The 10,997-nt window shown below is 51.0% G+C and overlaps 1 protein-coding gene across 5 annotated transcripts in view; it reads right to left on the bottom strand.

Annotated features, from left to right (window-relative positions):
* Positions 1 to 1,013: 1,013 nt before the first annotated feature.
* Usp2 (ubiquitin specific peptidase 2) overlaps positions 1,014 to 10,997 on the bottom strand; it is a 28,569-nt gene continuing 18,585 nt past the window's right edge. For 4 of the 5 annotated variants that reach the window (XM_021171859.2, XM_029481712.2, XM_085844548.1 and 1 more), the window contains 11 exons: positions 7,345 to 7,395; positions 6,401 to 6,524; positions 5,514 to 5,625; positions 5,307 to 5,417; positions 4,725 to 4,789; positions 4,436 to 4,539; positions 4,268 to 4,348; positions 4,069 to 4,147; positions 3,810 to 3,917; positions 3,379 to 3,499; positions 1,014 to 2,851 (listed from right to left, as the gene is read on the bottom strand). In XM_021171859.2, the coding sequence (XP_021027518.1) occupies positions 2,764 to 2,851; positions 3,379 to 3,499; positions 3,810 to 3,917; positions 4,069 to 4,147; positions 4,268 to 4,348; positions 4,436 to 4,539; positions 4,725 to 4,789; positions 5,307 to 5,417; positions 5,514 to 5,625; positions 6,401 to 6,524; positions 7,345 to 7,395 (1,044 nt within the window). In that variant the 3' untranslated portion in view covers positions 1,014 to 2,763. Of the gene's footprint in view, positions 2,852 to 3,378; positions 3,500 to 3,809; positions 3,918 to 4,068; positions 4,148 to 4,267; positions 4,349 to 4,435; positions 4,540 to 4,724; positions 4,790 to 5,306; positions 5,418 to 5,513; positions 5,626 to 6,400; positions 6,525 to 7,344; positions 7,396 to 9,232; positions 9,355 to 10,997 lie in introns of those variants that run through there. The other variant, XM_021171862.3, reaches the window with a different exon arrangement.

Here is a 10,997-nt window from a genome sequence, read left to right as displayed (position 1 = left end):
AAGCTGCTAGCAAGGGCAAAGGCTTGACTCCAGTCCCTAATTCGTTAGTCTGTCTTCTGGAGAACAGAATGCACAGGGTGGCTTCTACCATCACTGAGAAGACGAGGCACCTTTAAGTTGGCAACGAGCCAGTTTCTATTTAGGAGAGAATCTTGTTTATATGTGTCTGCCTGGGAGAAGCTACCAGCTTTGAGATAGCTTATCCTTGGTCCTGCCATTCCTAGGGTGTATGGGGGTAGGGTGGGGAGGGGGAGTCCAAGTCCCTCAGAGAGGAGTCACGGGGTTTGTTTAAATCTTTCTTCTTATGCTACAAGTGTGGTTTGCTGGGTGGAGCTCCAGCCTAGCATACCAGAGGCCCTGGGTTCAATCCCAAGTACTAACTAAAATGTTAGAATCTCAGTCCCTGCAGAAGCTCATCCGAGGCCTTAGTCAGCTCGAGGGCCACCTGTACTATATGAGATCTTGTCTAGAATAATAAAAGTTATCTTAATTCCCAGGTTAGAAAGCTGTCTTCCTTCCTCCTGGCCACCCAGGAGCACACACAGGCCCCAAGTGACACAGGTATTTGTGCTACAACAGGGATGGTTAGAGAAGACTTTGCTGTTCCAATGCCTACAGCCAGCTAGGCAGAAAAACCACCAGATGTGTCCGTTTCCCCACTGATGGCCTGGGTACCACCAGATGTGTCCGTTTCCCCGGGTTTTCAGACTGTGCCCTTGGCAGGTTCATGTCTGGAAGATGCTGCTGGGGTCTTTGGAAGTGTGATGTGCCTCATCTCTAAACATCTTGGCTAAAAGAATAAAACACGTGGACAAACGCAACCTGAGAAACCAGATGTGGTATATGGCATCTGAAATATGTACTATTTAAGGAACAAAAAATAATTGAGAAGTTTAATAAGTGGGTAAGCTAGGACACAGCACTTATGGCAAAAGCAGTGAACTGTGCGGTCCTCACTTTGATGGGAGAGTCCCGGATACAAGCCCCTCCCAAATCAAGACCGTCACACCAGCTTCCTTCTCAAAGCTACTATTTATTCTGTACAAGGCTCCACTGTACACTGGACATTCTACTCTGGCTTACATAGTAAACAAGTGCACACCAGCCCTTGGGCTCATGTTCGCAGGGTCTTCCCTAGAGAAGGGTATCAGGCCAGGTAAACTCAGGGTGTCTTGTCTTGGGTGTCCTGTTCCTGGGACACTCAAGCACTCGAGGTTCTGAGGGCATAATAAGCCAGGCCCACCTGTGGGGGGTGCAAAATGCACTGTGCGAAATGCTTTAGTGCTGAATAGCTTGGCTCTTGGGACAGCATGGAGTTTTTTTGTCTAATGTCAGGGCAAAGAATCACACAAGCTAACCCCAGCCACCCAGGCTCACACTCCCAGGACAGGGCCCAAGACTGATGCCAAGACGGGGTAAGGGGTGGTGTGGGTGTCCCTGAGAAGCTCAGTCCAGAGGGCCTTTGTCTACGAGACTCTGAGAAAGGGACAGGTGGCAGGAAGCTTGGGGGATAAGGGCACCAAGAAGAGAATAAATTAAAGGGGGGGGGTTGAGGGACAAGGAGCCTGTGCTGTCCTTCAAACAGCTGGGGAGACCGGGGTGGATGAGAGGGTGGTGGAAGAGCTTGATACACTATCTTAAGAATCACCATTTACCCACTTCCCTCTTAACCACTGCTGTGCACAACAAGCCAGGGGCTCAGGGCAGGACCCTGCAACCCCAAGTGGCTTTCAACATGGCACAGGGATAAAGGGAAGCAGCTGAGGGAGATCTCTCAGGAAGGGGAAGTTATCCCCTGGTCCCCAAATGCTATAAGGCACAATTCTTGGAGGCAACTAGATTCCATTCAAAATATTAAAGGGCAAAAGAAAAAGCAACTTCAAAGCAGAGTAACTTTAGATCCCAGGTCTACTGTGACAATGCTTGGGCCCAGCCAACACTCACCCAGCACACGGGGAATAGCATTAGGAAGGCTGTGTTTGGAGAAGAAAAAAAAAAACAAAAGAAAAAACCTAACAACAAAAAAAAGAAAACAGGGAGCCAGCCCAATGTCCCAGCTGTGAAGAGAGGTGTGAAGGACCACATCTCCAGTCGGAACACGTTCGTTACAGTTAATTTTTTTTTTAAAAATTGGGTTTTTGAAGACCCAAACCAGCTTTTTTTTTTTTTTTTTTTCAAAGATGTCACCCTCATGTGTACCCCTGGACTTAGCAGCGTTAAGAGGGCTCTTGGCTCATGGGCGTTTCCTCTCTGGACTGGTGAGCAGGCCCAGGCAAGGCGGCCTCCCGCAGGCTCCTCCCTAGCTCCATCCAGCAGCGATGCTCCCAGCAGGCTCCAGATGGCGCTGTCCTCCCAGCAGGTGTGGCACTGGGGGCAGCAGGTGGGCTGAAGGTCCTCTCCCACAGACCGCTCTTGTTTTTATTACACACAGGAAAAAACCACAAGCTTAAAAATGCAAACGAGAGAAGCCAGCCGAGGAGCCGAGGACGCCGCTGACTGTCTCCGCATCAGTCCATCTTCCTGCCAGGCGTGGCGTGGCGCAGGGGCACATGGCTCCTCACTCCAGACCCTGACCAGGCTGTATCAACTTCTGCTCGGCAGCTTTATTTTACTTTATTTTTCTCTCACTTGTCAGGATTTTGTTGGTTTTTTGTTTTTTGTTTTTTTGTGGTGTTTTTTTTTTTTTTTTTTCTGAATTTTTAAAAAAGAACTTAGGACGTGGGGCCACCACAGGGAAGAGGGAAGGGCCGCAGCTCCTCAATGCTACATACGGGAGGGTGGACTGGCCAGTTCATAGAAGAGCAAATAGGCGTCGCTGGTGCGCACTTGGCTGGAGGACATGGGTGTGACACTGTGGAAAGATCAGGGAAAAGTCAGAGCCTGTCGAGGAAAACCATGGGGGACACAGAGCAGAGAGGCTGAGCTTGAGGAAATGACTAACTTTTCTATGCCAAGGTAACTTCTGCCTCTTGTCCTTTGAGAGGTGTGTTGTTAAGATTCCCATTATTTTTAAATACCACGTGTATGTGCTTATGTATGTCCATGGTGGCCGATGGCACTACACCCCTGTTCTCTGCAACTGCAGTGGGAACCCTTAACTGCTAAGCCACTTCTTCAGTGCCAACCCATTTTTTGAGACAGGGTCTCACATAACCAAGGCTGACTTCGAACTCGCTAAGTGGCTGAAGATGACCTTTAAATCCTGACCTTCCTGCTTCACCTCTCAGGTATTTGGTTAGTGTGAGCCACCATACCTATCTATCTCTGACAGCCCCACAGAGGGCAGCACACACGTGGTGTGATGGTTCTGTCCATTCGAGATGGAAGCCATATGAGATGACTGCTGTCACAGAACCCTGCTGGAATGCCATCTCTCACCTGGAGTCATTGAAAGTGTGCCATTCGCCCGTAACCGGACTTCGGCAGTAGGCTGTATAGTGGCCTCCCATGGTGGTTCCGGAGTGATTGGACACAGCATACAGGTTGTAAACAGCATGGTCTGAGGGGGCAGCACAGGTGTTAGCATTCCTGCCCAACGTCCCCTCCCTCCCTTTTATTTCCCACTCTCCTCCCCTGGTCCCCTCTTATTTCCTTGGTGTCTGTGTATGTGTGTGTGTGTGGGGGGGGTCAAAGGGGCATCTTGACAGAGTCAATTCTCTCCTTCTGTGTGGGTTTTGGGGATCTGTCACTGGTCATCGGCACTTTGCCTGCTCACATCCTGATCTTTTGATTTTTTTTTTCCTAACTCACTTGCTTCCTGCCCCTTTGCCTCCCTCCTTCCCTCTTCCCTCCTGCTCCAGTATACTCACTGGTGTTTTCTGAAGCAAATTCTCTCAAGTCCAGGTCTCTTAGTGGGAAATTCACAAATGTTGTGAGCTTGCTGGTTCGTATCCTGGATTCTGAGAACCGCTTCAGGTCTGTGATTGCTCCGAGTCAAGGAGAGGAAGCAGGACGGCAAACAAAGACGTCTACAGAGGTTTTCTCCTTAAGCTCCTCTCCTCCCCTTTTGGTCCCTTGTCAACAGTCACCCCCCAAAAGTCAGCTCCCCACCCTGGGAGTTAAGGATACGGAGCACCAAGATCTTTGGGAACCTCTGGACAGAGAACTTTTTTATGCATCGTTTTCTGGCTCGGCAGCGGCAGCAAGTCTAAAAGACAGACACAAAAGAGGCTAAAAAGAGCTTAAGGCCTGAGGTAGGGAGACTTGGTGGCCCTTCCCCAACCAGGCCCTGTGAAGGTGGCTGTTCTGTCACAGAGGGGTGACTTACTGGCTTCTCATCACCATCCAATATATCCTCTTTGGTGAAGAGCCTCATACAATCCATTAACGTCACCTCAGGGTATCCTCTCTGCAAAGGAAAAGGGTCCAGGTCAGAGGTCACGACCTCGCTGAGCCCCGAGCGCAATGCTGACGCAGGGACCACAGCTGAGCATACCTTTGCGATGGGCAACGAGAGGTCCCAGAAGGGATCGAAGACTGTAGAGCAGTAGCCACAGTCAGTGCATGTGAGGGAGCTCTTCAGCTGCCCAACAAAGAGATCTGGGGAGAGAAAGAGAGCCAGGCCATGCTGAGCACGCGGAACGCTCGTCTTCCTTTCCCACCCACGCTTGCCTTAGTTTTGAGAGCCACAGGCAGAAGCAGGGTTCCCTGGGAAAAATGATCCTCGTGGCTTCTCGAGCAAAAGTGGGTAACAACAGAAGCAGATATCTTGTCTGTATACTTACCCCCAATCCGACTGTCTTCCCTTTCCAGATACTTCCTCCACATCTGTCGCCCCTTTTCTTCATCACTGGGAACCACAGACAGGAAGACAGGTAGGTCAGGACTCAAACCCTGGAAGTCTTTAAGGGCTCTCTCTCATCTTGAGTCTTTATGGATTTACAGACATTACTGTTTGCGGTGCTGCGTCTGGAATCCCTGGCCTCGCTCCTGGTCACACAACCCTCCTGAGCTGTACCGCCCAAGCCACGGTTCTCTTGAGCCAGGATTAACCCAGGCTGGTCTTTAATTCATAATCCTTCCTACCTCAGTCTTTGAATTCTAGGATTACAGATATATACTACCATGCCTGGCTTCAACCTTTTAATCTTCAAAAGCAATCTTAGAGGATGTAACTTAGTGGCAGAATGCTTGCCCATTGCATACAAGGACCTAGGTACACAGACCCATGCACAGTACCAAAATAAAAAGTCCGAGCTTAAAAACAAAGCAAATCTGATTGTCCCGGAATCATTACTCCTATAGAAGTAGGCACTAAGGTCAAGTTCACAAAGGCTTTGCCTGAGGCAAGACCTCCTCTTACTTACGGGAGATGATCAAGGGTCTCTGGGCTGGCCTTAGGCCTTGCTGCCACTCGGTTCACCTCATTGTGGAGACCATCCAGAAGGAAACGAAGGAATTCCTGAGCATCCTGCTGACTGAATGCAAACAAAAGTGAGCGGGTGAGCAGCGCCCACCAGACCTCGCTTGTGCTGCCAGCCACCTTGGGGAGGGTACGCATGCCAGGCCCTTACTTATAGCCCATGAAGCGTGGTGCATATCTCTGGATCTGGGTCTTGAACTCAGATGGGCTCACCACATCATTGGGGGATGACGTCCATATGGTCTGGATTAGTTTTGCAAACTCTGTTAGGAGCCATTAAAAAGGGTGAAGAACAGGTGAGATTATTCAAGATAGGGGTCCTCTGTGTAGAAATGGCTGTCCTGTAACTAACTCATAGACCAGGTTGGCCTGAAATCCAGAGATCTGCCTGCCTCCACCTCCTGAGCCCTCGGATTAAAAGTGTGCATCACAACTACCCCGCTGAGATATTTTGTTTTTTAAAAAGTTATTTTAATATGTGTGTGTATACGTGTGTGTGTGTGTGTGTGTACATGCTTATGAGTGTCCAAGGAGGCCATAGGAGGGAAACCAAGCCCTGGTCCTCTGTAACCACAGTGAGCACTTTTGTGGTACACACCCGTGGTCCCATGTTAAGGTTGGAAGATCAGGAATTCAAGGCCAACCTAGGCTACATGAGACTGTCTCAAAAACAACAAAACAAAACAAAACAAAACAAAGCAAAACAAAAAACTAAAACCAAGACAACCAGCCAAGCCAAGCACCTCACAGATCAACAACCAATGAACAAATAAGATGGAGCACTGAAGCTGGAGTCAGACATGAGGCTGTACACACTGATTCCAACACCTGGGAGGCCTAAGCAAGAGAATCATGGCTCCAACCAGGGTTACACAGGAAGGCTGTGTTTCAACAACAGATTCTGAAATTTGAGCCCCAACCAAGAACAGGCGAAAACTAGAGGGGTGGGGGTGCATCTACAACACAACACCAGTCCAGCCTGGTGGGACGGAAGAGCTGAGAAGGGGAGCGGGGCCACGCCCACACGGGCTTCCTCACCTTCCATGAGGGCCGTGTGTGCGCTGCTGGTGTGGCCGAGGTCCCGCATGTACAGCCTCTGGAGGCAGTAATCTCTCAGCTCGCGGGTGTTGCTCAGGCACTGAAGAATTGAGTTCATGAAGCACTAGGAGAGATCATCTAGCAATTAGTGGGCGTGCACAGCTCTGGGATTTTCATAAGCATGTATTCCTGGCTCGTGGCACTACTGCGATGTGGTAGCAACCTCAAGAGATGGGGCCCAGTGGGAGGCTTTCAGGTATTGGGGGCTTGCCCAGCAGAGGCCTGTAGGCCCCCTTTGTATCCTGGCCATGAAGTGAATGGTTTTGCTTTACTGTACCTGTGCCTTCTGCTTTGTCACAAGCCCAAAGCAACAGAGCCAGTAAGCAAGCCCAACACACCATCTTTATTAGATTGATTTCGCTTCTGTATCTATCGTGGGGAAAAGCTAACTGACAACACTGTGATGTGATGGGGTAGAGCCCCTTGCCCAGGACTTGTTACCTGCAACTAAAGGTTCTCTCTCTCTCTTCTACCCAAAATGAACTCTCTCACAGCTCCAGGCTCCTCCTTCCTGAGTGAAGGCAGGGCCGAGTGAGGCAAGTATGGGGGAAGGCCCTGTACTTGGCTCCTTCCTACTGAGGTGTACAAAGGGGTGTGGGCACACTGGTCAGCAGTGGGTGGGAAGTGACAGGAATCAGGAGGAAGATCCAGGAGAGCAGCAGGCTCGAAGTGACAAGGGCAACTTCCTTTTAGCAGTGCTTCCTGCTGGGGGCGGGTGAGACAGAGCCCCACAATTCACTGAAACCCCAGCCAGGAAGGGCAGGTGCTGATTGCCCTATAGGATAGGAAGCTAGCTGAAGCTGGGAGGGGACTCTATCAAATTATCCCATTCAGGAGAGGAGGGAAAGGGCTTCAGGAAAGAGGTGAGCTGGGAAGGAACTTACCGTGTTCCCAAGGTTTCGAAGACCAGCCAGACCCTGGGCACTCTTTGAATTCTGTAAGTGAAGAACAGGTCACTTGAGGGTGAGGGACAGCCCAGGGTCTGTCCTAGTTCTCGCCCAACACTTCCTTCCCTTCCCCAGCAGACTTCTCTTTTCAGCCTCTGTCTGGGCCTTGGAGAGCAGGGAGGCATGCCTATTTTCAACACGCAGACTGCTCTCTGGGACTTTGCTCTTTTATGTACTTCCCCATCATTTTGCTCTCTTGAGCCAGGGTCTCACTAGGTAGGCTAGTGAGCATAGGTGATCCTCCCGCCTCTGCCTCCCGAGTGTCGGGATTACAGGTATAAGCTACTACTACACTAGCTTTTCTATCTTTATTTTCTGCTACAGTGGAGACTAAAGATTAGAACTAGAGGCTAGGGATTCATAATTTTAGGAATTTAGTCAATTCCTCGTTAAACGAAATTGAAAGTTCAGGTCAGGCATGGTGATGAAAGCCTGCAACCCCAGCACCTGGGAAACAGAGGCAGGAGAATTAGGAATTCAAGGCCAGCCTCAGCTACACAGAGAAACCAAAGGCTAGCCTGAGCTATATGAAACAACAAAAACAGGCACTATTTCAAATGACCTATATTTATATTACATGTTCAATATATAAAGGGGCCGTCATAATTGGCATGTTAAGAAATTGAAATGACAAACCACTCTAATTGAGTTTCGATCTTCAGCTGGGGAAAACTCAAGCTGCCTGCCTGTCTGAAGTGCCAGGGACAGGTGGAATTCCTTCCAGCTGAACTCAGCTTCTAAAGGGCTGAGCCAAGGCGGGAGGAACCTCCCAGCCCTGCTTGGTCTCGGGTTTCAACATCCCGGACCGGCCACTGGCCCCAAGCTGAGGAAGCACCTGGCTGAAGGTGCCGCTCTTGTCTCAACTGTGGAGGCTGGTGAGGGGGTTGGAGAGAGAACAGGTGTGAGATTGCAGGTTCTCGGTGTTATTTGTCAAGGTCTCTTAGCTAATCCTGGGCACACCTCCTCGGGATCGAAAACCCTTCAGGCTCAAAGGGTTAAAGTGGTTGAGTTTGGGGATGAGTCTGCCACCCCCTCTTGGAAAGGGGGCCTCGGAGCAGGCAACTCTGGAGCAACACTGGCTGGGGCATGCGTGGGGCCGGCTCAACCCTGATCAGAACAGGAGCCTGAAATAACTCAGCTAAAATTACTCATGCCATGTGCTGACAGCCTATGGGGCTGTCAGCGGCTCAAAGCCCAGGAGACTGTCAGCTTGAAGGGAGGTGGGGAGAAGCAGGCCGAGGGCTTTCTCAAGAAGTGCCAGGCCCCTCCCACCATGGGTAAGAGGATCCCTCCCTCGGTCAGTTGTCAATTCGGACTCTAGCAGGTAGAAAAAACATACCCAGAAGAGACATACTTTAAACCTTCAGCTGGGGGGGGGGGGGCAAGCCTGCAGCAGCCTGTAGGGTGTAACCTCCTCACTACCCTGGCCTGCACCTTATGTGACCCTCAAATGAACTGTGAGCCCCACCATTGGGTGTCGTAGTTCAGCAGAAGGTGGCTTGACTTAGCATTTGTTAAGGTCTTGGGTTTGACCCCTGGCAATGGCAAAAACCGTGAATGTTGTCTTACTGACACTCGTGGTGGGACCTCTAAGTGGCCTACCACAGAGACAGCTACCATAGAGGCAGTCCTTGGGTACAAAGCTCTTATCAGGGCTTTGAATGAAACAGTTAAAAAAAAAAAAAAGTCTTCCTTTTCCCCAGAGCCCAGCAAGAAAGCACCCCAGCGATCTTCATGTTGCCCACTTAAGAGGCTCCCACCGCGGTGTGCCCACACACGATGCCCACTCACACCTGGTTTCGGGAGCTCTTTTACTAATCCTTACCCCCTGTGCCCGAGACGACATCGGTCTAAACAGGCTGCAGAGACAGAAAGCATCCTCCCACGGGGGAGCATGTCCACGTCCACCAGGGCAGGCTCTCAGCTCAGGTACTTATCCCAGCACTAGTGAGGGTGGGGAAAGGGGCGGGGTCACCAGTGCACAGAGGCACACCTGCCCCCCATGTGACTGGGCAGCTGGAAGGTGGGAAGTGCACCCAGCCTCCATGCTTAGTATTCTACTTCCAATGTTTCTATTGGCTTGGGGCTAGAAAGGGGAGGCTCCCCTAAATCACCATTAGGACCCTCTGAATTTTTTCTTTCTTTCCTTTCTCTTTCTTTCTTTCTTTCTTTCTTTCTTTCTTTCTTTCTTTCTTTCTTGTGTGAGGAGTCATGTTCTTATCTAAAATTTCCTCAGCTCTAAAATGCTTGTCTTCTTTCCTTTCTTAGACATGGGGTCTCACCATACACCCCTGGCTAGCCTCAAAGTCACTATGTAGTCGGGATCCTTCTGCCTCCCACGGGATTCTAGGCATTCACCACCATGCCTGACCTTACTTGCCAACTTCTTAGAGCTCTATGTAGGAGGTGGTGGTGGTGGTGGTGGGGTGATGGTTGTGGGGCTTGGGGGTGGGAGTGGATGGGGGGCAGGGGGAGCCGGGCTGTTCTAGGCCAGGCCAGATATTCTTCAGCCATGAATAGGAAATCAGGAGCTCCAGGGAAAGTCAGCACTTTCCATACCAGAGGAGAACAAAATGTCCCAGGAGTGACCTTTCTCACAGGGCAAACAATCCTACCTCTGGGCTGGCAGGGAATGAGAGGTTAGGACTGAAAAGGTGGGACAGAAACCCTGCACAGCTAGCCGCTCACAATGCCAGCGCAAGGAGAGGCTCCCAGCTGTCTGGCTGGGGCTCATGTGCAGAGGTGAGAAAGTTTGGACCTGGCGCTGCCTTACACTCAGCCATCAGCAAACCCAGCTTTGACTCAGTAGCAAGCACTGTTCTAGAGAGCAGATGCCACCTCCAGAGTAAACAGCACTCCTCTGCCAGGGCAGGAGTGGGGGCTCAAACAGCCTGTCACTGGATAATGCAGGTTGGCATCTGGGCATGGGCCTGGAAGAAAGGGGAGCTGAGATTGTGACTTCACACTGGAGACCCCAGCTAAGGGGCATTCTTGCTTTATCTGCATGGTGAGGGTCAGCCCAGTGTCCTGGCGGCAAGCAAGGAGCCCGGTGTAGCTCTGGCACGGGGCAGGGCACGCACTGCCAACACGGGAGCTGGTGCCTGTTACATAAGACCTGTCAAGCTCGGGGGCCCCTTCTCTTTCCCAAAAGGACAGTGGCCAGCCATACTTCAGCAGTACTCAGGGAGCTGCTTCAATCAAGGAATCAGCTGCCCACACCACACAACTTAAGAGGGCCGGGAAGAGAAGGGCCCATTCTCTCACCTGTCTACAACCTCTGCCCTTCACTGGGTCAAAGCGCCCTGGCAACTGACCCCTGGGAGACAGCCCATTTGAGAACAGAGAAAGGGAGGCAGGCACCCTTTGATCCACCTTCCTTGTTGGAGTTTGGTCTTGGAAGAATCACCCCCCCCCCCCAGTCCAGCGTGTTGCCTGTTCCTTCGAGTCACACATCTAGTCACACACCAGTCCTAGTCAAGGTTACTCTAGCCTGCACCTGTCTTGATATAGGTGACTGGGATTAAGAGGCCAAGAGCCCCCAGGTGCCCGGGTCACCCAGGGAAGGGGGTGAGGGGGCCTTAGGGACTTAG

Source organism: Mus caroli, unplaced genomic scaffold (genome assembly GCF_978045245.1).
Source record: "Mus caroli unplaced genomic scaffold, Mus_caroli_1 scaffold_11, whole genome shotgun sequence".
Taxonomy (NCBI): domain Eukaryota; kingdom Metazoa; phylum Chordata; class Mammalia; order Rodentia; family Muridae; genus Mus; species Mus caroli.
The sequence above is the reverse complement of the archived record's forward strand: the minus strand, read 5'-3'. Positions and strand labels throughout refer to the sequence as shown.